The sequence below is a fragment of the Schistocerca gregaria genome, chromosome 7 (genome assembly GCF_023897955.1).
Source record: "Schistocerca gregaria isolate iqSchGreg1 chromosome 7, iqSchGreg1.2, whole genome shotgun sequence".
Taxonomy (NCBI): Eukaryota; Metazoa; Arthropoda; class Insecta; order Orthoptera; family Acrididae; genus Schistocerca; species Schistocerca gregaria.
Window position 1 is genome coordinate 272,630,608 of NC_064926.1, and position 26,044 is coordinate 272,656,651.

The window sequence follows — 26,044 nt, forward strand, 5'->3', positions numbered from 1 at the left end:
CCTACCCCTTCCTGGGTCCAGTCTTGTGCATTGCCCAGCGCTGCTACACCCCCTACTGCTTCTGAGGTTTTGGCACCAATGCCGCCTCAGGCCAGAAAATCGAAGCCAAAGACAAAGGTGAAGACTCGCCCGCTAAAGGAGACCGACATTCTACAGTCTGCTGATGTGGATGTCATTCTCTCTGACGTCTCTCTCGACTCCTCTTCAGAGACGATGGAGGTTGATGTCAGACTGGGACACTCATCTCGCCCCAAAACTGAGCCTCCGTCTGTTGTGGGCTCTCCTCCCCGACAGAAAGTGAGAATGAAGGTACTCCCACCCTGATAGATGGCTCCCATTATACAGTGGAACATGAATGGATTCCGGGCACATGTGGAGGAACTGCACCTTCTAGCACGGCAACGCCCTCTGTGCTTGTGTTTACAGGAAACGCATTTCAAACCATCTGATGCTCCTGTACTAAGGGGCTATATGTCATATCGTAAGGATGACCTGACTGGAGAAAGGGCCAAAGGCGGAGTCGCTGTGTTTGTCAATAATGACCACCACTCCTCTGCTCTCCCCCTGGATACTGACCTGTAAGCACTTGCAGTTGAAATTCATTCACCTCGGAGGCTTACCGTTTGCTCCCTTTATTTACCCCCTCTGGATGCAATGACCTTAGATGCTCTCACAGATCTTATCGATCAACTGCCCCACCCATTTCTCCTCCTGGGAGACTTCAATGCCCATAATGTCCTGTTGGGCTCCACTGCTCTTTGCACTCGAGGTCGAATTTTGGAGAGCCTCCTAACATCTCAAATGTTGTGCATCCTCAACACAGGTACTCCGACTCATTTCTCTCCTGCTACAGGGTCATTCTCAGCCATTGACCTATCTTTCTGCTCTCCAACCCTCACCGACTCTGTTCACTGGGAGGTCATTGCCGACCCTCGTTCCAGCGATCACTTCCCTATCCGCATTCATCTCCTGGATGTATTGCTGGAGCAGCGGCCACCATCGTGGATAATTGGCAGGGCTAACTGGCCACTGTTCACTCGGTTGGCTGTCAAGGGAATGGGTGGATCACATCACGCTTGTGATCCATCATGCTGCTGACCTGTCCATACCACAGTCTTCTGGCACTATTAAACGGCGCCTTGTGCCTTGGTGTACTGAAGAGTGCCGTTCAGCCATCCGGGACAGGCATGTGGCTCTTCGCCGATTTAAATGTCGTCCAACAGCGATCAGTCTTACCGCCTTTCGAATCGCGAGAGCCAGGGCACGCCTTGTCATTAAAGAGAGCAAGAAAAGGTCATGGCAGGCGTTCCTGGACTCCATCAACCATTCCACTTGTTCCACAAAAGTATGGGAAGCCATCCGGAGGATTTCCAGTAAACATTGCCGTTTACCAATAGCTGCTGTCCTGAACCAGGGATGCCTCCAAATGACACCCAGAGCCATTGCTTAGACGCTGGCAGAGCATTTTGCACAAAGTACTGCCACTGCAAAGCAGGATCCAGTGTTTCGTCGCTACCGTGCGACTCTCGAAAGAGCGAACTTGGACTTTCGGTCGAACAGTTCTGAGGCTTATAACTCTCCTTTCTCCATGTGGGAACTTGAATCGGCTCTTAGTGAGACTTCTGACACTGCACCAGGTTACGACCGCATCCGGTACTCCATGCTTCGACATCTGCCAGCGGCGTCAAAGGAAATCCTCCTCGAATGTTTTAATCGCATATGGAAGACAGGAGTGTCCCCCACCTCGTGTCGGGAGGCAATTCTCATCCCTCTCTTCAAACCAGGAAAGGATCGCACATGTCCCAGTAGTTATCGTAGTATCTCCTTGACAAGCTGTGTCGGAAACACCCTGGAACGGATGGTTAACCGGCGTCTGGTCTGGCTGTTAGAGACCAGACAGCTCCTTAGCCGCTTTCAGTGTGGATTCCGAAAATTTCGGTCCACAGTCGACAACCTGACCCTCCTAGAGACGGCTATTCAGCAGGCTTTTCTCCATCAGCATCACTGTATTGGTATCTTCTTTGATATCAGTAAGGCATGTGATACTACTTGGAGATACTGTATTCTTGCACAACTGCGTCAATGGGGCTTTCGTGGCCGTCTCCCGATTTTCATTCGGTCTTTCCTGTCTCAGCGGTTTTTTCGGACCCGTGTTGGTAACACACTGTCTGATCGCTTTGAGCAAGAGAACGGTGTCCCCCAGGGCAGCGTTTTAAGTGTTACCCTCTTTGCCATAGCCATCAACAATATAACGTCTACAGTGTGGAGTCCAGTACAGTGCTCCTTATTTGTGGACGACTTTGCTGTTTTCTGTTCCTCCTCCAGTGTTGCAACCGTGAGCCGTCAGTTGCAGCTAACAGTGCGGCGATTAGAGGAGTGGGCTGCAAAGACGGGTTTTCAGTTCTCTGCCGATAAGTGTGTTTGTGTTCATTTTAATCGTTTTCGTCGTCTTTTTACTTTGCCTGCCTTGCATATGGGGGATACTGTCCTACATTTTAGAGACACAGTGCGGTTTCTGGGACTAATTTTTGACTACAGGTTGTCATGGCTGCCACACCTACGTGACTTGAAAGCCAGAACCCTGAAGGCACTCAAGTGCCTCAGCCACAGATCTTGGGGAGCGGGCAGGGTGTGTCTCCTTCAATTTTACCGAGCTTTCGTGCGTTCACGGTTGGACTATCGGTGCACAGTATATGGGTCAGCGAGGCCTTCTTATTTGCAGATCCTTGACGCTGTTCACCATGCTGGGATTCGACTGGCCACGGGTGCTTATCGGACCAGTCCCATACCCAGCCTCTGTGCTGAGGCTGGGGAACCGCCACTTACCATCCGGCGGCAGCTCCTGCTGGTGCGCCAGGCTTGTAAGTTTCTTGCAGCTCCCAGCTCGCCTGCTCACCATCTTGTTGCCCATCCACCTCTGGACCACCTTTTTTCCTGCCGTCCCCGGGCTACGTTGCCGTTTGGGATCCATGTGCAACTAGAGTCCCTCGGTGTGGCGTCTGTACAACCCCAAATCAAGGGTTTTAACTGCCTGCCACCCTGGTTACTGAAGAGGCCCGGAGTGATTTTAGATTTATTGCAGTACAAGAGAGATTGCACTCCTTCCACCGTTTTTAATGCAGCATTTTCTGCCATTTTATCTGAGCACCACAACTATGTAGCTGTTTTTACGGATGGGTCGAAACAAGGGGATTCTGTTGATTGCTCAGTTGTTTTTCCAGATCGTGTCTTCAAGGTCCGCCTGCCTCAGACTTTTGCTGTCATTGATGCAGAATTGTCTGTGATCTTGCGGGCACTGGAGCACATGAGACATTCTTCCTCTCCTAAATTTCTTGTCTGTTCCGATTCACTCAGTGCCCTTCACTTATTGCAACGTTTGTATCTGGCAGACAAAACTGTCAAGACCATCCAGGATGCCCTCCTCCGACTACAGCGACTGGGGAAGATTGTAGCTTTCTGCTGGGTTCCGGGGCATGTCGGCATTGCTGGGAGTGAAAGGGCAGATCTCGCAGCCAAGGAGGCGTGTCTCGCCCCACACGTATCTCAGTGTGCTATCCCCTTGCACGCACTCACCTCGCTGTTGAACTTACGGGTTATGCGTCGGTGGGAGGATGAGTGGCTGGAAGTGACTGACAATAAGCTCCGTATAGTCAAGCCCACAACGCGTGTGTGGTGTACTTCCTTTCAGCCCCATCGACGGGACGAGGTTCTCCTCACTCGGCTTCGAATAGGCCACAGCCCTATGACGCATGGCTACCTGCTCCGGCGAGAGGACCCCCCAATGTGTGCTGCTTGCGGTGTCCAGGTCACTGTGCGGCACGTTTTATTGGATTGCGTTTTATTTTCTGACCAGCGGGCCGCAGCTGACTTGCCAGCGGACCTGCCATCTCTTTTAGGCAACACTCGGATGAATGTGGCTAAAGTTTTAAAGTTCTGTGACATGTCAAATGTTTTTACAAAGATTTTAGGGAGAGGATTTTAATTTGCTCACTGTGTGGCAAGCTAGCCCATATTTTATGTAAGTGGGCAGCCAATAACAATTTCCTGTGACATTCTTGTTGCTATGTTTCCCTTTCCTTAGGTTTTACTTTCTTATGTAACATTTTCCTGCTTTCCTTGAATGTGTGCTTTAGTTTTCTTAGGTCTGTCCACATTCGTTCCTTTCAATGCGTGTCAGGGTGCTGATGATCTCGATGTTGAGCGCCCATAAGCCCCAACACACCACACCGGTGACAGCATTGCAGCAGGTGATACCTTGCATAGTGCATAGGTTATTAAATTCTTCATTACTATGTTCAAGACAGGTCGTAGCTGAACTTCAGAAGGTACAGCAGGTATTGACAGCAGAAATGCTGCACATAGTTGATCCAACAGAACGGAATTTGTCATTATTTTATCATAGGTTAGTGGTTGAGATTAATATTAATGGAGCTAAACTTCATGTGTTGGTTTGGTTTCCTATGACAAGTGTGGATGGGCATTACCAGTGATTCATGATTCATCCCCACCAGTGCAATAGAAAACTGTGATCAAAACATAAAAGGTGCTGTTAATCTCCAAGAAGATGCAAAGCTATGTATGAATGTCCTCAGGTGAGCTATGCTTGAATCAGAGAGAGAGAGAGAGAGAGAGAGAGAGAGAGAGAAACACAATATTGTAATACTGAGTAGTAATGAATGATTTTACAAAGCTGTTTCTTTGATGTCCTGTCGGGCATCCACAAGGCATCCAGTCACATTTCCACTGATACCCAGCTCAGGGTGGTAGTCTATTGACATTCTGACCTCAAGGTACTCCACTCCACCATCCACCATAGTAATCAACCACTTTGGTCATTATATCATTAACTGAGACAAAATAACACCTAACCATACTGCATCTCCTGTACGGAAATGTGAACACATGTACTAATGCATTTGGCTGCTTTAGATGTATTCTATCTCCAGATTTATGTTGTTGGAAGTATAATAACATATTTATTATTACAACACAATCATATCAAAATGTTATGGTGCATGAGAGAGAATGTAAGAAGACTATCAAAACAGCACTAGGAATTAATCTCTCTCTCTCTCTCTCTCTCTCTCTCTCCATCCATCTCCCTCCTCCCTCCCTCTCTTTCTCCCCCCTGCCTCTGTCTCTCACTCTTTTACGCACCCTCGACAAAATATTACTGTCACTTATGTTTCTCTTTAATATTGACACATTTCTGTTTTTCATAAGTGATTTTCTTACTGTTGTCAGTGTGCCTTCTATATCCCCTTTGCTTTGATAATCATCAGATAGCAAGACTCGTGTACTACTTTTAGTTTCCCACACTAATTGTCTCAGTGTCACATGAATATTCTACTTGACAAAATTCCATTACTCTTGTTTTACATTTGTCAATTTTCATCTGATAAACTGTTTTGAAGACACTATTGATTCCATGCAATTGATATTCCTTTTCTGTCACTGACTGACCTACATTGTCATTGTCAACTGAGAGTTTTTATTTTTTCCTCCTTCATTAAAAACTAATGTGGTGTGGGAAGGATGTAGGTAGGTTGGACCTCACTTCAAAGCATATTTTCAGGAAAATCATATTGCTGCCAAAGATGCTTGTTAATACAGTCAAGACTAGAATAGTACTAAATTCTTAGAACTGATTTGTTGTTTTTAAGGGTGCATTGGTGACACTCATTTTTATAAATGTCGGTTTCAACTACAAAAATATTTCAGGCTTTATATTTATAGAGTTTTTTATGTTAAATGAATCACACAATTTTAAAGATATAAAATGGTTTGACAAAACATTAGTAAAGACCAGGCTATTGGATTAATCACAAGGATAAAGCTGTGGTACTCCTCTTTGGTGATTATTTTGCATGGAGGTGCATGATGTTTCTTTATCTGTGGAAGTCAAGTGCTTCTCAGGACATAGAAAATGTTTGGATGCTATGAAGAAGTTTCTCATGAAAAGTTTTAAATTGGTTTCAAAATTATTTTCTTCCAAATTCAGTATTATCCTCTCATCTGAAAAAATTAAATCTTGAGATTATTTGAATGTCAAGTTACTGCTGAAGATAGTTTGGAAAAGAAAAAGAATATTGTAGTTAGAATGTGTGTCACTTCACATCACAATTCCCAACATTTGATATTGATGAGATAAATATTGACATCATGACAAGACGGCTTCCTTATTAATGCCACTTAACAAAACTTGAACTTATTTGAGTGGAAGTGAAAAAAGTTAAAACTTCAGTGAAGTTTCCATGTCCTGGAAAATGTCATCAAAATGAACTGCAAGACCATGGTGAGGTACGTAAAGTAACTGACAAAAGCAGAATAATGAACGTCTCCTTGAAGATAAGCAATTGAACTAATAATTACTTCAAGCTGCTCAGCTTTTTTCAAAAGCTACAGTGATTCTAAACTTAGTGGTGCCTATTCATTACAGAATAACACAGTTGTCTGTAACGAATTGTATCTGCCTTTGTGCCTCTTGTGACAATGTTTCTTGGGTCTATGATTTTTGTATTTACTGCCATAACAGTACATCTCTGTCTGTCTGTATTCTATCTCCTAAAGAACATTTATGAGAATCAGAGGCTAAAAAAGATTCTCTTTTTTCCAGAAAATAAAGGTTGTGTAAGCTTTATCCCTGAATGCTCTGTTTCCACAAGTTATATAAGTAAGAGCATCTGTTTCATACATTTCGTTTAGTATAAAATACCAACTCCATATTATGGAAATCCAGGATGGAGTAATGACAGTAATATGAAATGGATATTTGCTACTCACCATATAGTGGGGTTGCTGAGTCGCAGATGGCTGTCAAACAAAGCTTTCGGGTAAACGGGCTTTCATCAGAATAAGACAACAAACACACACACACACACACACACACACACACACACACACACAATGCAAATTACTCACACGTTACCACAACCTCTGGCTGCCAAGGCCAGACTAAAAGCAGATGGGGGGGAAGCAGACTAGGTGGTGAGGGTAAGGAGGAAGCTCTGGTGGGAATGGGGAGGGATAGTAGGTTAGGGATGGTGGATGGTAAAGTGCTGCTTGTGGCAGCATATGGGTACAAGATGGGGAGATGATAGGGCATCTAGATGCTCTTGGGAAGTTAGATGAAGGATGGAGAGGATGGCATGGGATGGGAGCAGAGGAAAAGGAGAGAAGTAAAGAGACTGTGGATGCATTGGTGGAACAGAAGGCTGTTTAGTGCTTGGTGGAACAGAAGGCTGTTTAGTGCTGGATTGGGAACAGGGAAGGGGAGAGGTGGGTCGACAATGCCTAATGAAGTTAAGGCCAGTCAGGTTACAGGAACATAGGATATATTGTAGGGAGAGTTTCCCCATGCGCAGTTCGGAAAAGCTGGGTTTGGTGGGAAGGATTCAGATGGCACAGGCTGTGAAGCAGTCATTGAAATGAAAAATGTCGTGTTGGGCAGCACGCTCAGCGTCCGAGTGGTCCAGCTGTTTCTTGGCCACAGTTTGTTGTTGGCCATTAAAATGATCAGAAAGCTGCTTGGTTGTCATGCCCAGCTTAACTGGTAGATCACATGACTGGTTTTACAAGTAGCTCTGTCTTTGATGGGATAGGCAATGCTTGTGACTGAACTGGAGTAGGTAGTGGTGGGAAAATTTGTGAGACAGGTCTTGCATCTAAGTATATTACAGGGATTGGAGCCATGAGACAAGGGGTTGGGAGAAGGGGTTGTACAGGGATGGACAAGGGAGGTTTGATGGGTGGCAGAATACCATAGTGGGAAGGGTGGGAAGGATAGTGGGTAGAACATTCCTTATTTCAGGGCATGACAAGAGGTAGTCAAAACCCTGGCAGAGGATACGATTCAGTTGCTTCAGTCCTGGGTGGTACTAGGTACAAGGGGAACGCGCTTCTGTGGCTGGACAGTGGGACTTTGGGAGGTAGTGGGAGACTGGAGTGATAAGGCAAGTGAAATTTTGTTTTCATACTAGGTTGGGAGGGTGACCCTCAGCATATTTCGAGAGGGACTGCTCATCACTACAAATGCGATGGCCATGGGTGGCTAGGCCGTATGGAAGGGACTTCTTGGAATGGAATGGGTCGCAGCTGTTGGAAGTGGAAGTATTGCTGGTGGTTAGTAGGTTTGATATGGACAGGAGTACTGATGTAGCCATCTTTGAGGTGGATGTCAACAGCAAGTAATGTGGCTTTGTGGGTTGAGGAGGACCGGATGAAGTGAATGGGGAGAAGATGTTGAGGTTCTGGAGGAATGTTGATAGGGTGTCCTCACCCTTGAGCTGGAGGGTCATGAAAATGTCCTCAACGAGTCTGAATCTGATGAGGGTTTTGGGATTCTCTATGGTTGGAAAGGATTTCTCAAGATAGCCAATTAACAGGTTGGCATAGGATGGTGTCATGTGGGTGCCCATAGCCATACCCCAGATTTGTTTGTAGGTGATGTCTTCAAATGAGAAATAGTTATGGGTGAGAATATAGTTGGTCATGGCGACTGGGAAGGAGGTTGTAAGTTGGAATTCATCAGGTGGTGGGAAAGGTAGTGTCCAGTAGTGCCAAGGCCATGGGAATTCGGGATGTTAGTGTAAAGGAAGGTGGTGTTAATATGATGAGCAGGGCCCATGTTGTAAAGGAACAGGAACTGTGGACTGTCAGTGGAAGAAATGATTGGTGTCTCTTCTATGGGAGGGTAGAGTTGCTGGTAACAGGCTGAAGGTGTTGGTCTGTGAGAGAAGAGATACTTTTAGTGGGGGCCAGTAACTGACTACAATGGGATACTCTGGACTTCAGGAAGCGTATGGAAGGTAGGAGTATGGGTAGTGGTAGGGCCGAGGAAAGAGATGGACTGTAGGGAGAGGTTCTGGGCTGGGCCTAAGAATCTGAGGAGAGACTGGAGATCCTGCCGGATTTTTGTAATGGGGTCACTGTGGCAGGGTTTGTAGGTAGATGAATTTGGTAGCTGGCAGAGTCATTCTGCCAGGTAATCTTTGCTGTTCACAAACAACAGTGGTGGAGCCTTCGTCAGCAGGTAGGATTATAAGGTTGGGATCAGTTTTCAGGTGGTGGATTGCACTTATTTCTGTGGATGTAAGGGTAGTTTTCCTTGTGAGGGTTTTGGGGAATGGTAGTGACACAAGATTTTAGGTTAAGAATTTCTGGAAAGTTAACAGAGGGTAATTTGGGATCAGTAGTGGTGGATCGTGGTTGGATGGAGGAGTGAACAGAGTCAGGCAGGGTTCAACATTGATCTTTGGTTGGATCTGATTGGTGGGGTTGGTGGTGAAAGAGTTGTTCCAATGTAGGGACCAGGAGAAGGAGAGAAAGTCTTTAGCAAGTCCTGCCTTACTGAATTTGGGAGTGGGGTGAAAGGTGAGGCCTTTGGAAAGGACTGATACTTTTGTTGGGCTAAAGCTTTTGGCAGAAAGGTTCATGGCTGTGTTTTGGGTCTGTTTATGTTCTGGATTCTCTGTGGTGGTGGCCGGTAGTTTTTGAGGATGGAGTAAATGTTGTAGGTCAGCAAGGCGAGTCTATCAGCTATGAGGGGATGTGGAGGTTGTCTGGGCATTGCTGTAGAGGTGGTGGATAGTGGTAGTCCAAGGCAGGAGTTAGTAGTGAACAGGGTGGAGAGTTCAAAGTACTTACGGGCATGCAGTCAGGTTGAATTTTCGACAACTGCCGATATTTCGGCGGATGCACACTCCGCCATTTTCAAGGCTTAACTGCCAATTAAGCCTTGAAAATGGCGGAGTGTGCATCCACCGAAATATCGGCAGTTGTCGAAAATTCAACCTGGCTGAATGCCCGTAAGTACTTTGAACATAGTTTACGCCAGGAGAAGCTCAGGTATCAGGGTGGAGAGTCTTTTGAGGTGGCATTGTGCATGCTGTTCTAGTTCGTGGAGGGCGAGAATTTCAGTGTGTGAAATGGGATCCAGAAATTTGGGATTGCATAGCAGGAGGAGAATTTACAAATGGAGAGGAGGTGCTGCAAGGAGGCTTTATGCCTAATTGACATGGTTTTGCAGGATTATATTGGTGAGGGTTAAGGACTCATTGAAACTGAAGAGATGGAGGTAATTGTGGAAGGAGGGGTTGCAGCCAGAAATACTTAATTTGATATTAATGCTCTTCAGGGGCATTCCATGGAGCCAAGCAACAATGCAGGAACAGTATTTGGGACTGGGTTCTGGCTAGAAGTAAGGAAACTTTGTTTGACAGTCTTTTTGTTCTGCCTATCTGTGACTCAGCATCTCTGCTATATGATGAGGAGCAACTATCCTTTACATAATACTGTCAACTTCATATTATGGGTGTAAATCAGCAAAAAACATTACTCACAAAAGGTAATTTCATTTACATAATAGAATTGATGATTATTCAACAATTTATTCCGTCAATGCAATCAATGTGTTACACTTCTAGTGGAGAAAAATAACATAGTTTATCTTTACTTATCATACAATCATTTTCCCAAGTTTTGAATGTAAAATAGCAAGATATAGTACAATAATACAGTAACACAAGTGATTATATATTTGTGAGGAGACAACTTTTGAAGGGTGTGTAGATTAATTGCAGTGAAGCATTATTTTAATGGGATTCCCTTCTTTCGATATAGCAGTCTGGATTGCCTTCTCTGTGTCCTTTAAATGGAAGTTATGTGTAATTAAGCTCTTGAGATCCACTTTTTGTGAGGCAATCAGTGACAGTGATGCAGGATAGCTGAAAAATTACATACAAGAACTTATTAGTAACGAGCTTATTTCACTAACTTAATTGAATTTAGTGAGTGTGAGTGTAATGACGAGAAAGAATACTGGCATACTATGGATCGGAGCGTGGAATGTCAGATCCCTTAATCGGGCAGGTAGGTTAGAAAATTTAAAAAGGGAAATGGATAGGTTAAAGTTAGATATAGTGGGAATTAGTGAAGTTCGGTGGCAGGAGGAACAAGACTTTTGGTCAGGTGAATACAAGGTTATAAATACAAAATCAAATAGGGGTAATGCACGAGTAGGTTTAATAATGAATAAAAAAATAGGAGTGCGGGTAAGCTACTACAAACAGCATAGTGAACGCATTATTGTGGCCAAGAGAGACACAAAGCCCATGCCTACTACAGTAGTAGAAGTTTATATGCCAACTAGCTCTGCAGATGACGAAGAAATTGAAGAAATGTATGATGAGATAAAAGAAATTATTCAGGTAGTGAAGGGATACGAAAATTTAATAGTCATGGGTGACTGGAATTCAGCAGTAGGAAAAGGGAGAGAAGGAAACATAGTAGGTGGTTATAGATTGGGGCTAAGAAATGAAAGAGGAAGCCGTCTGGTAGAATTTTGCACAGAGCATAACTTAATCATAGCTAACACTTGGTAAATACAGTAGAAGAAGAATGGGTAGCTCTGAGGGATGAAGTAGTGAAGGCAGCAGAGGATCAAGTAGGTAAAAGGACGAGGGCTGCTAGAAATCCTTGGGTAACAGAAGAAATATTGGATTTAATTGATGAAAGGAGAAAATATAAAAATGCAGTAAATGAAGCAGGCCAAAAGGAATGCAAACGTCTCAAAAATGAGACCGACAGGAAGTGCAAAATGGCTAAGCAGGGATGGCTAGAGGACAAATGTAAGGATGTAGAAGCTTATCTCACTAGGGGTAAGATAGATACTGCCTACAGGAAAATTAAAGAGACCTTTGGAGAGAAGAGAACCACGTGTATGAATATCAAGAGCTCAGATGGCAACCCAGTTCTAAGCAAAGAAGGGAAGGCAGAAAGGTGGAAGGAGTATATAGAAGGTTTACACAAGGGCAATGTACTTGAGGACAATATTATGGAAATGGAAGAGGATGTAAATGAAGACAAAGTGGGAGATAAGATACTGCGTGAAGAGTTTGACAGAGCACTGAAATACCTGAGTCGAAACAAGGCCCCCGAAGTAGACAACATTCCATTAGAACTACTGACGGCCATGGGAGAGCCAGTCATAACAAAACTCTACCAGCTGGTTAGCAAGATGTACGAGACAGGCGAAATACCCTCAGACTTCAAGAAGAATATAATAATTCCAATCCCAAAGAAAGCAAGTGCTGACAGATGTGAAAATTACCGAACTATCAGTTTAATAAGTCACAGCTGCAAAATACTAACGCGAATTCTTTACAGACAAATGGAAAAACTGGTAGATGCGGACCTCGGGGAGGATCAGTTTGGATTCCGTAGAAATGTTGGAACACGTAAGGCAATACTGACCTTACGACTTATTTTAGAAGAAAGATTAAGAAAAGGCAAACCTATGTTTCTAGCGTTTGTAGAGTTAGAGAAAGCTTTTGACAATGTTGACTGGAATACTCTCTTTCAAATTCTGAAGGTGACAGGGGTAAAATACAGGGAGCGAAAGGCTATTTACAATTTGTACAGAAACCAGATGGCAGTCATAAGAGTCGAGGGGCATGAAAGGTAAGCAGTGGTTGGGAGGGGAGTGAGACAGGGTTGTAGCCTCTCCCTGATGTTATTCAATCTGTATATTGAGCAAGCAGTAAAGGAAACAAAAGAAAAATTCGGAGTAGGTATTAAAATTCATGGAGAAGAAGTAAAAACTTTGAGGTTTGCCGATGACATTGTAATTCTGTCAGAGACAGCAAAGGACTTGGAAGAGCAGTTGAACGGAATGGACACTGTCTTGAAAGGGGGATATAAGATGAACATCAAGAAAAGCAAAACGAGGATAATGGAATGTAGTCAAATTAAATCGGGTGATGCCGAGGGAATTAGATTAGGAAATGAGACACTTAAAGTAGTAAAGGAGGTTTGCTATTTAGGAAGTAAAATAACTGATGATGGTCGAAGTAGAGTGGATATAAAATGTAGACTGGCAATGGCAAGGAAAGCGTTTATGAAGAAGAGAAATTTGTTAACATCGAGTATAAATTTAAGTGTCAGGAAGTCTTTTCTGAAAGTGTTAGTATGGAGTGTAGCCATGTATGGAAGTGAAACATGGACAATAAATAGTTTGGACAAGAAGAGACTAGAAGCTTTAGAAATGTGGTGCTACAGAAGAATGCTGAAGATTAGATGGGTAGATCACATAACTAATGAGGAAGTATTGAATAGGATTGGGGAGAAGAGAAGTTTATGGCACAACTTGAACAGAAGAAGGGATCAGTTGGTAGGACACGTTCTGAGGCATCAAGGGATCATCATTTTAGTATTGGAGGGCAGCGTGGAGGGTAAAAATCGTAGAGGGAGACCAAGAGATGAATACACTAAGCAGATTCTGAAGGATGTAGGTTGCAGTAGGTACTGGGAGATGAAGAAGCTTGCACAGAATAGAGTTGCATGGAAAGCTGCAGCAAACCAGTCTCAGGACTGAAGACAACAACAACAACAACAACATCAAAAACAATGACAGTCAGTGACATGATAAAACCACCATCAGCAATAGACATCCCAAAGGAAGGAAAAAAAATTCTCACTATGATCAGCAGTACACAGAGGTCATGCTAATATCAACAAAGTTGGCTTTTGTTATGTTAATACATTTTGCACAAAAATTTAAGCCACGACTTCACTGCTGACAATTTATAGAGCTTCCTAAAGCAGTCGTATTATGTGTGTGTGTGTGTGTGTGTGTGTGTGGGGGGGGGGGGGGGGTGTAACACCAAGACATGATGTTGTAGCATCATTTTTAACAGATAAATATACTTAGCTGGCTGAATTAAAACAAGGCCATATTTTTTTTTCTGAAACCTCGATGTGAAGGCATTGTGGAACTGTATGCAAATGTGTTCCACAGTTCTACAACAACTTGCTATTGTCAGCATAAGCTTATAATTATGTGCAATTGCCTGATGACCCTTCTTGAAAGTGGGAACCATGTGCATTTCTTTCTAATTCCTTTGTACCCATTATGAGTCCAGTAACTGGAAATGAGCTGATGCCGTACTACACTCCTGGAAATTGAAATAAGAACACCGTGAATTCATTGTCCCAGGAAGGGGAAACTTTATTGACACATTCCTGGGGTCAGATACATCACATGATCACACTGACAGAACCACAGGCACATAGACACAGGCAACAGAGCATGCACAATGTCGGCACTAGTACAGTGTATATCCACCTTTCGCAGCAATGCAGGCTGCTATTCTCCCATGGAGACGATCGTAGAGATGCTGGATGTAGTCCTGTGGAACGGCTTGCATTGCCATTTCCACCTGGCGCCTCAGTTGGACCAGCGTTCGTGCTGGACGTGCAGACCGCGTGAGACGACGCTTCATCCAGTCCCAAACATGCTCAATGGGGGACAGATCCGGAGATCTTGCTGGCCAGGGTAGTTGACTTACACCTTCTAGAGCACGTTGGGTGGCACGGGATACATGCGGACATGCATTGTCCTGTTGGAACAGCAAGTTCCCTTGCCGGTCTAGGAATGGTAGAACGATGGGTTCGATGACGGTTTGGATGTACCGTGCACTATTCAGTGTCCACTCGACGATCACCAGAGGTGTACGGCCAGTGTAGGAGATCGCTCCCCACACCATGATGCCGGGTGTTGGCCCTGTGTGCCTCGGTCGTATGCAGTCCTGATTGTGGCGCTCACCTGCACGGCGCCAAACACGCATACGACCATCATTGGCACCAAGGCAGAAGCGACTCTCATCGTTGAAGACGACACGTCTCCATTCGCCCCTCCATTCACGCCTGTTGCGACACAGGCGGGCTGCACGATGTTGGGGCGTGAGCGGAAGACGGCCTAACGTTGTGCGGGACCGTAGCCCAGCTTCATGGAGACGGTTGCGAATGGTCCTCGCCGATACCCCAGGAGCAACAGTGTCCCTAATTTGCTGGGAAGTGGCGGTGCGGTCCCCTATGGCACTGCGTAGGATCCTACGGTCTTGGCGTGCATCCGTGCGTCGTTGCGGTCCGGTCCCAGGTCGACGGGCACGTGCACCTTCCGCCGACCACTGGCGACAACATCGATGTACTGTGGAGACCTCACGCCCCACGTGTTGAGCAATTCGGCGGTACGTCCACCCGGCCTTTCGCATGCCCACTATATGCCCTCGCTCAAAGTCCGTCAACTGCACATACGGTTCACATCCACGCGGCATGCTACCATTGTTAAAGACTACGATGGAGCTCCGTATGCCACAGCAAACGGGTTGACACTGACGGCGGCGGTGCACAAATGCTGCGCAGCTAGCGCCATTCGACGGCCAACACCGCGGTTCCTAGTGTGTCCGCTGTGCCGTGCATGTGATCATTGCTTGTACAGCCCTCTCGCAGTGTCCGGAGCAAGTATGGTGGGTCTGACACACCGGTGTCAATGTGTTCTTTTTTCCATTTCCAGGAGTGTATAAATGGATGTATTTTTGTCTCTTGGGCAATTTTAGTTAATATTTATCATACAAGCACTCATCTCAACATCCACCCTTTCAACATTTGTGCAATGATTGAAAGGATGAACTGTTTTATAAATCATTCATAATTCTGGAAAACCAATTTTAATACTGTGGCCTTTTGTCTGTCACATTCTCCCTTTGCACCAATATGGTCACAGAGCAGCTGAATAGATCAGTAGCTGTAAAACTGTGGCTCATGGTCCTTAGGCATGTTTTATAATCATATGCATCTAGCAACTACAGCCAAATCCTAACAGTCAGCTAAAGTTAAGAGCCTCTTAGGAGATGATAATATTTTAAGATATGCTTAATTTTAATTGATATTGGTGAATTTGCCCATGAAGCAAGTGTATCTGGCCATTTACCTCAGGGGCTAACAGTTGTGGAACAGTTCAGAGAAAGTTTGAGTCTCGTAACAAATAAATACCCCACTCATACGGTTATAGTTGGTGGGGACTTCAACCTACCCTCGGTATGTTGGCAAAAATACTTGTTCAAAACCGGTGGTAGGCAGAAAACGTCTTCCGAGATTGTCCTAAATGCTTTCTCTGAAAATTATTTTGAGCAGTTAGTCCACGAACCCACTCGAATTGTAAATGGTTGCGAAAACACACTTGACCTCTTAGCCACAAACAATCCAGAGCTGATAGAGAGCATCATGACTGATACAGGGATTAGTGATCACAAGGTCGTTGTAGCTAGGCTCAGTACCATTTCTTCCAAATCCCTCAGAAACAAACGCAAAATAATTTTATTTAAAAAAGCGGATAAAGTGTCACTAGAAGCCTTCCTAAAAGACAATTTCCATTCCTTCCGAACTGACTATGCGAATGTAGACGAGATGTGGCTCAAATTCAAAGATATAGTAGCAACAGCAATTGAGATATTCATACCTCATAAATTGGTAAGAGATGGAACGGATCCCCCGTGGTACACAAAAAAGGTCCGAACGCTGTTACAGAGGCAACGGAAAAAGCATGCGAAGTTCAGAAGAACGCGAAATCCCGAAGATGGGCTAAAATTTACAGACGCGCGAAATTTGGCACGTACTTCGATGCGAGATGCATTTAATAGGTTCCACAACAAAACATTGTCTCAAAATTTGGTAGAAAATCCAAAAAAATTCTGGTCGTATGTAAAGTACACAAGCGGCAAGACGCAGTCAATACCTTCGCTGCGCAGTGTCGATGGTACTGTTATCGACGACTGTGCCACTAAAGCAGAGTTATTGAACGCAGTTTTCCGAAATTCCTTCACCAGGGAAGACGAATGGAGTATTCCAGAATTTGAAACACGAACATCTGCTAGCATGAGTTTCTTAGAAGTAGATACCTTAGGGGTTGCGAAGCAACTCAAATCGCTTGATACGGGCAAGTCTTCAGGTCCAGATTGTATACCGATTAGGTTCCTTTCAGATTACGCTGATACTATAGCTCCCTACTTAGCACTCATATACAACCGCTCGCTCACCGATAGATCTGTACCTACAGATTGGAAAATTGCGCAGGTTGCACCAGTGTTCAAGAAGGGTAGTAGGAGTAATCCATTTAACTACAGACCTATATCATTGACGTCGGTTTGCAGTAGGGTTTTGGAGCATGTACTGTATTCAAACATTATGAATCACCTCGAAGGGAACGATCTATTGACACGTAATCAGCATGGCTTCAGAAAACATCGCTCTTGTGCAACGCAGCTAGCTCTTTATTCGCACGAAGTAATGGCCGCTATCAACAGGGATCTCGAGTTGATTCCGTATTTCTAGATTTCCGGAAAGCTTTTGACACCGTTCCTCACAAGCAACTTCTAATCAAGCTGCGGGCCTATGGGGTATCGTCTCAGTTGTGCGACTGGATTCGTGATTTCCTGTCAGGAAGGTCGCAGTTCGTAGTAATAGACGGCAAATCATCGAGTAAAACTGAAATGATATCAGGTGTTCCCCAGGGAAGCGTCCTGGGATCTCTGCTGTTCCTGATCTATATAAATGACCTGGGTGACAATCTGAGCAGTTCTCTTAGATTGTTCGCAGATGAGGCTGTAATTTACCGTCTAGTAAGGTCATCCGAAGACCAGTATCAGTTGCAAATCGATTTAGAAAAGATTGCTGTATGGTGTGTCAGATGGCAGTTGACGCTAAATAACGAAAAGTGTGAGATGATCCACATGAGTTCCAAAAGAAATCCGTTGGAATTCGATTACTCGATAAATAGTACAATTCTCAAGGCTGTCAATTCAACTAAGTACCTGGGTGTTAAAATTACGAACAACTTCAGTTGGAAGGACCACATAGATAATATTGTCAGGAAGGTGAGCCAAAGGTTGCGTTTCATTGGCAGGACACTTAGAAGATGCAACAAGTCCACTAAAGAGACAGCTTACACTACACTCGTTCATCCTCTGTTAGAATATTGCTGCGCGGTGTGGGATCCTTACCAGGTGGGATTGACGGAGGACATCGAAAGGGTGCAAAAAAGGGCTGCTCGTTTTGTATTATCACGTTATAGGGGAGAGAGTGTGGCAGATATGATACACGAGTTGGGATAGAAGTCATTACAGCATAGACGTTTTTCGTCGCGGCGAGACCTTTTTACGAAATTTCAGTCACCAACTTTCTCTTCCGAATGCGAAAATATTTTGTTGAGTCCAACCTACATAGGTAGGAATGATCATCAAAATAAAATAAGAGAAATCAGAGCTCGAACAGAAAGGTGTAGGTGTTCGTTTTTCCCGCTCGCTGTTCGGGAGTGGAATAGTAGAGAGATAGTATGATTGTGGTTCGATGAACCCTCTGCCAAGCACTTAAATGTGAATTGCAGAGTAGTCATGTAGATGTAGATGTAGCATGGCCCTTGTGGAATAAAAGATGTGAGAGGGAGAATGTTTGATTGTTTGTCTTCTAGTACTGACAACTGATGGGTGTGTGTGATTTGTACCAATCTGCAGCTATGGTATACATTTGAAGCAGAAGTAACGTATTCACAAATGCATGATCATCTTCAAACATGGTACATTTTTGTAACAAGGAATACATGATTAAATTAAGGCTGTTGTAATACAGTGCAGTGGGTAGAAGAAAAAGGACATTCAAAACATTTGGTTCATGCCTCATATTGCATTTAATTATAAGTGTAACTACTGTTATTAATAAATTAATCATCTGCCCACACAGACAACTTAACAGTACTTTGTCAGGCATTGTAGTGTCACAACTTCGGCATCACTGAGGGTAGTAGCAATCTGAAACAGAGAACAGTTGACACAAAGCGTTCCAAATGGTGGTGACTTCATGGTCAGTACTTGGGGGGGCTGGAGCCAACATCTAGTACCCTTACTACAGCTAGTCTGTTGCAGCTCGTAACACACTAATTTATGTAGGTTATCAGTTAATAATAAGATTGATGCAAACACAATCCAAGGTCCCAACCCGCAACATCAGTATTGGCCCTTGAGCAGAAAAGTTTGATGACAACTAGAATAGATGACTTCAGATCACTTTCTTACTTTACCAACCTTACTTAGCAATTTTGGTCAGTTTTTTTTGGCAAAGTTTTAATTTTAGACTAACTGAATTCTTCTCACATTGCTCTTGGTTGTGCTAATTTTGGTTATGTTCAGCATTTGTTTGTCAAATCAGCAAGGCTTACATTTTGCTTAGATCTGTGATGAAAATGTCTTTATTTTCATGGCAACATTCTAACACAGTTGTTGAAGCATGGTGGGTTTTCCATTCCTGACGACAGTGCTTGGCACATATGTGTCTGATGCATATTGCACAGTGCTTTTAAATTTTACTTGGGTCTTTATACCAAGAGCTGAATGTTTGACGTAGACTACTCAGAGACTTTGCAGCTTGCTTCCTGTCTCTCTCTTCCCAAACAAAAATATTTGTTTACCTTTCTTAATATTCCTTTTAAGACTTCTTGTGTTGTCATTGATAATAGCACAGCCTTATGGTCTCTGATTGACTCTACTATGTTAATTGATTAAAAGTTTGGGTCTTTTAGTTTACCCTCTTGTAATAGTTCTCTGGTTACCTACTTGAAAGAATTTTAAGAAATTTGTTGAGCACAATCTCATACGTAACCTTCCCTGTCCCTGGGCAGTCGTAACCAGTAATAACCCCACTAGATTCTATTGATTCTTTATAGCAATAAAAATGCTGCCACTGTTGGTGTCTAACATGTTGTTGCGGAGTAGGCAAAGGTGGGATAAAGTGGCCATTCAAGGGAAATTGAATTTTCACTAAACCATGATTGTTGATAGGATCCTGCCCATTACGTATTTTGGACCTACATATTATATGGTATCACACTAAAGGTCTCAAAGCGAAAAATAAAATAGTGTGCATTTTTGCATCACTTTTCCCTATTTATGGGTGTAATGTTGCCAGTGCAATCACAAACAAATTATACAGAGGATTGTTAAATGAATTTCCATTGATAAGGAAGAGTTATGGGGCTTTTAAAGGTCATAAGGACATAGGCACGATCTTCTTGAATGGAGTTCAGAAATCTATTGTGGATGGATACAAAATATTTCAAAATAGTTGTATAGATGGTTGTCAGTTTATGCTTCCCTCAGATTACCAATTGTAATTTGCAGTCTTAATTCACTGCAAATTCTTTGAACAATAGACAATGAGTTACTCAAATTTGAAGTGTCATAATAGACATGACAACAATGCAAAAATAACCAATTCATCATTGGTCTACGACGTGAGGCTTACAGTTTCAGAGAATTGGATATTTTTAACAAGTAGTTTCCTTCTAATCATTTGAGAACAGTTGCCAGTGAGAAAACATGCAAATACAAAAGATGTGATATTTTATTTTTTTATGCTTAAAGTAAGACGCCTTGAAAAGTACTTCAGCAACTTTTCTTCATTTACAATCAGTACATTATTCAGTAGTGCAGCAGATGACTCATCTTTTATCTTTCTGATTTCCTTGAATCAAACCTACATGTGGACACAGTTCTTTGCATGGCATGGCGAAAAAGTTTGCCATAAAGAGTCCTTGGCAAAGCTATGAGCCTCAACAATTGATTGTCTTCATCTACATCTATACTCTGCATACCATGGTGAAGTGCATGGAAGATGGTATGTCCCATTGTACCAGTTATTATGTTTTCTTCCTGTTCTATTCACTTATTGACCGTGAGAAGAATGATTGTTTGAATGACTCTGTGGATGCTGTAATTATTCTAATCTTATCCTCATGATCCCTTTGCGAGTGATACATACGGGGTTGTAGTATATTCCTAGAGTCATCAGTCAAAGCCGGTTCTTGAAACTTTGTTAACAGACTTTCTTGGGATAGTTTATGTCTATATTCAAGAGTCTGCCAGATAAGTTCCTTCAGTAGCTCTGTGACACTCTCCTATGGATCAGACAAATCTATGACCATTTGTGGTGTCCTCCTCTGTATTTATTCAATGTCCCTTGTTCGTCCTGTCTGGTAAGAATCCCATACATCAGAGAAAAAAAATATATTTTACAAATGGTCACATGAGTGATTTGAAGCAATCTCCTTTGTAGAGTGACTGCACCTCCACAGTATTCTACAAATAAACTGGAGACAACCACCTGCTTTATCCATGACTGAGCAAAGTGTTCCACACAGTTATTTGTATGTGTTGGCTGCTTCCAGCAGCGACTCATTGACATTACAGTCATAGGATACTATGTTTTTCTCTTTTGTGAAGTGTGTAATTTTACATTTCTGAACATTTAAAGCAAGTTAACAATTTTTGCACCACTTTGAAATCAATACTAGAAATAAGAATAATCTTCACAAGGATTTAAAATCACCTAGCCATGTGCAAAAAGTGTTCATTAAAAAATGACGATCATTCCACTTGGGACATGTGGAATGGTATATTGGCTTATTTGTTTTAGTTGTAAATATTTGTCATGTATTGTTGTTTTTCTGACATTTTCTACATCCTGGAGGACCTCCTCACTCTGGATCAATTGGAACGTAAGTAAATGTAATCTAATCTAATCATATCTGACTGATTATTTACGCAGCTACTTTCAGACAGTATTTTATTATAGATAACTGCATCATTTGCAGAAAGTCTGAAGTTACTATTAATATTGTCTGCAATGTCATTGATACACAACATGAACAGCAAGGGTCCCATCACACTTCCCTGGGGGCACATCTGAAGCTACTTCTGTGCTGCATTCTCCCTACCAAAAAGTCCTCAACACAATTACATATTTCACTTGGTACCCTATATTGACATACTTTTGACAGTAAGTGTAGGTGTTTTACTGAGTCAAATGCTTTTAAGAAAATAAGAAATACTGCCTACTTGACTGGCTTGTTCCAGAGCTTTCAGTATATTTCATAAGAAAAGTGTGAGTTGGGTTTCACATGATCAATGTTTTTGGAAGCCATGCTGATCATTCTGTTCAAGATACCTCATTATGTTTGAGCTAAGAATGTATTATAAGATTCTACAAATGGATAAACATGTGACTCAAACGTGTTTTTTTATTTTTCTTTTATTTATCTGTGCCATGTCAGCCAGCCTCCAATACATATTAAATCACTTATATAATACGATTGGAGTACAATATTTAAATTGGTTGTAAATATATTACTTTGATTGTGATGTGCTCCCATCTGTGTTATGAGATGTAACTCAAAACGTCAATTGAATATGAAACATGTAATATTCGTGCCTCCTGAGAACTTTCCTGGCATACGTTGCATACTTTGCATCAGTTATAATATGAAAGTGATGATATTCTCTTATGTAATGCTGCTTTATAAACTTTATTTGTGGACCCCAAAGTCAAGTCGTCTGGTTGTAGATAGTTAATGTTATCCTTGCAATGCTGGGGCAGGTTACTTATCTTTAATAAGTGAGACTAATTGTGAGAACTTTCTTAACCAGTTCAGATATCTAAAGGAACCATGGTGGAAGGTGCCATTTGTACTGATGTGAACTATGATTTCCAGGTAGCTGCAGTCAGCACTTTCAATAACTACCAGGGAATCTCTTTCACATCTTGGGCAAGACCTCTGAGAAAACACAGTGAGTGACACAACCTTCTTTCCCAGTCCACTACTTCCCTCGGTGACTTGATTACTTCATAATGCACTGGGACTCAAATCTGGAACCTTGCCATTTGGAGGTAGTGCCTGTGATTTGCATACTCAACTCATGATTTACTTCCATTATGTAGGAGAGGCATTGGCAGAAATAAAACTGTCCATGACAGTGTAATATCCATGCCTATATTTTATTCAAAATAATATTCACAAAAGCACTCTATGTGGAATGTGACTGAACTTTGATCCTATTCTCATAGTACTAATAAAAATGACTTCATAATAAATAATTATTGTCAATGGCATAATTTAATATCTTGTAAAAAATTCTATCTCAGACAATACTCATGTAAAAAGATAATGAAAATCTTAATCTTTTGTTATATATGATTTTGTAGAAAAATCCTTGTTGTTCTTCTTGTTCAAGCTATTGTACTCATAAGATCTGATCGATGTCTCATAACACGAGGTCTGTAAAAAACTGTACTAAGATATTGTTATGTTGCTAACTGATATTTGAAAATATAGTTTATGTGTTACTGAAATGAATCTTCTTGGTTTGGAGTTTAATTTCATTGTAATTCTTTTCTGATGTAAATGTTAAGTTTTCTGCTCAGCTACCAAAGAGCCATTAGCATTATTGATCTACAGTGCAGTTTATTGGTAAATGGTGAATATTGTGTCTTGTAACATTTAGAAATATATTCAAATGTTAATGTGTATAATGAAGGTGGGAAAATATTTAATATATGTTATTTATTATGACTAAAACACAGCCTGAAGGAGAATTGATAAGTGATTGTCTTATTTTAGCTGCCTTCTTAGTGAAAGATTGCAGCGGCAGTTTTAAATTGATTTTCTATGCAGACTTAAAAGTTGTTGGTTCTAATTGCAGTCATATGTGTACTAGTGGCTGAGGACCCACTCCAAGGTAATAAATTCCAGTTAAACTGTGAATACATTGAACGTCTATGAATGTAAACTGCATCTTAATGATATAAATGCTTATCTGCTGATGTATGTATTTTGTAACAACTTTTATGAAATAATTTGACAGGAAAATACATTAGTATCGTGTACGTATGGTATTGTGTGACAAAACTGTTCATTTTACTTAAAGAAAAGTGTTGCCACGTCGAGATAACAGTAGTGTTAATTTTGATAAACGATCTGCAACTAGCAAAGAGCCTTTTAAATAACGGCACTGAAATTACTAAAAATAATTAATTTTGTTTAGTTCAGATTACTTAACTTACACTTAGCTTGTTTGTTGGTTATAAATGATTACTTTTGTGAATTAACTGTGTGACATTTACACTGCTTGACAGACAACATTGCTACACGTTCCCAGGCGGAGATTTCTTTTACAAAATAACGCTCATTAGCCAGGAAAAGCACTGATTAAATAAAACCTGATTTTACATTAATAATAACTAACTAATTTTATTGTAATCTTGCTGAACTTGTACAACACAACACATGCACAATTGCACCATATGTCACAATAGTTTGGAAGGTAGAGTTTTGCCCATGAGTTGAGATTGCGGATTATAATCCTGATTTGGTACCCGGTATGTGAAATAGTTTCACAGCGCTGCATACTCCTCTGTAGGGTGAATGATTCATTCTGGAAACAATCCCCTAGGTGAGCTAATCTGTTTCTCCATAAAATTCAATATACTTTCTTCCAGGAGTTCTAGGCCAGCAAGGTATACAGGAGAGCCTCTGTAATGTTTGAAATGTAAGTGTTTGCTGGCAGAGGTAAATCTGTGAGAATGGATTGTGATTTGAGCCTGGATACCTCAATTGATAGGATCATTGTCCATAAAAGGTAAGGCCCCAGGTCTGAGCCTCAATCTGATACACAGTTTTAATTTGCTGGAAAGAATAAAAATAGCACCACTACTGCAAAGTGAAAGAGAACATACCCACCCTCAGTTCTCTGCTAGACTTGGCAAGAAAATCAGCCAGTGATCCTATAGAAGAGTCATCTTGTTTTGTCAACATTACCCAGCACCTCATGATTGTTGCTAAGGCATTATGGGATGATTTGTGAATGATACAAAGACTCAGCTTCCATGAAGAGATATGTGACCCTACCACTATCCACTGCTCTCTCTTGGTGAGGATGAACAGGTCAGATCATGTGTATTTGAAGAAATGTTGACATTGGGTTTATTTTTCCCCAAAGTCCTTGCAGCCTAGGGCAGCTTGCCAACTGTGGTCAATTCAGCTTCTAGTGTTTCCAGACAGCTACCAATTCCCCTTATGTTCACACTTGATAAACACAGTCCAATTACATTTCCTACTATGCCTAGCTCTAGAATATGATGCAAAAATCTACTAATCAAAACTGTAAGAGGCTGACTAAGAAACAGAATAGACTGACTGCTACTACTCACTGGTCAGTGACTAGAGCTCTACTGAATACTTTCAGCAGTCACAAATTCTAAACTGAATCAGGTGACAGTGGTATTTATGGTAATGTGAAACTACACTTCAAAGGCAGTGGTGCTAAAGGTCAAAAGATACGCAAGCAGCTTAAAAAGTTAATAACTGCTACTCAACACAGAAAAGTAAACAGTTACATTCCAGTTCTACACTGAAGGATGTAAGGAAATGACTAAACTAAATTCTGTATATAAACTATAAACTACTACTGCTGATGGCTAGTGAATACAGATCACGAACTAGAGCACCTATGATATTGCTTTGTATATCATAGTTATGATTTTCTAAAATTGAACTCTGTCACCCTTTAAGAGATCTCTTTTGTAAATTCCTGTGTTCAAAATGTTGTTTTTCATGATCATCTATGATGCTGTCTATTAACCAGCAATCACCTGGTAAGTAGGGATTTTATATCTTTTTTGATGTAGATGCATAATTATCAATTTAATTCAAAAATTTTTGGTTAGTCTAGCTGCATGTGTACATACTTAAGTATCCTTTTGTGATCTGTTACATATTATTAGCAGAAATGAATGATTTTTTATAGATTGAATTTATCTTTAACTAAATGTATACATTGTATTAATTGCAAAAACTGTAAAAGAGGTAGACCTGGCTGGTCAGTTTTTATATTCAGGAAGGTTGGGGATGACAGGGAGATCAGTGAGACAAGACTTCAGAATGAACTTTTGGGACTGAGTGACTTTTCTCATTCCTAGCCCTTCCAAACTATCCCTCTACATCCTTCCCCCTAACTCTCACTAACCCCACCCCCCCTTCCCCCACATTCTTCAAGTTTTGTTTAGAACTGTGCTGGACTGTCACTTACCAGACGTAAGTACTGCCAGCCATTCTGTATCTTAATAAGTTTAAATGCTTATATTTAATTACTATAAAAAACAATCAGATGATATTATTTATGTTAGAACCTCCTTTTACTGGGATACTTACACATTGCAGAAACGAAAAACACCACGAACATCAACTTCACGGAATATACCTTTCCCAAGTTCAAGGGTCATTTCACGTCCAGCTAAGCCAACAACAACAAGTTTGCCTCCAGAACGAGTTGCCTGTTTATTACAGTAATCATTATAATGCATGTTTAGTGTTTTATCACACTGA

General features: G+C 41.9%; 1 protein-coding gene across 2 annotated transcripts in view; it reads right to left on the reverse strand.

Annotated features, from left to right (window-relative positions):
- Nucleotides 1-10,372: 10,372 nt before the first annotated feature.
- The window catches only part of LOC126281974 (sorbitol dehydrogenase-like), a 115,940-nt gene continuing 100,268 nt past the window's right edge, over nt 10,373-26,044 (reverse strand). For both annotated transcript variants that reach the window (XM_049981351.1, XM_049981350.1), the window contains exons 7-8: nt 25,871-25,992; nt 10,373-10,724 (exon numbers count right to left, since the gene is read on the reverse strand). In XM_049981351.1, coding sequence (XP_049837308.1) covers nt 10,571-10,724; nt 25,871-25,992 — 276 coding nt within the window. In that variant the 3' untranslated portion in view covers nt 10,373-10,570. The remainder of the gene's footprint in view (nt 10,725-25,870; nt 25,993-26,044) is intronic.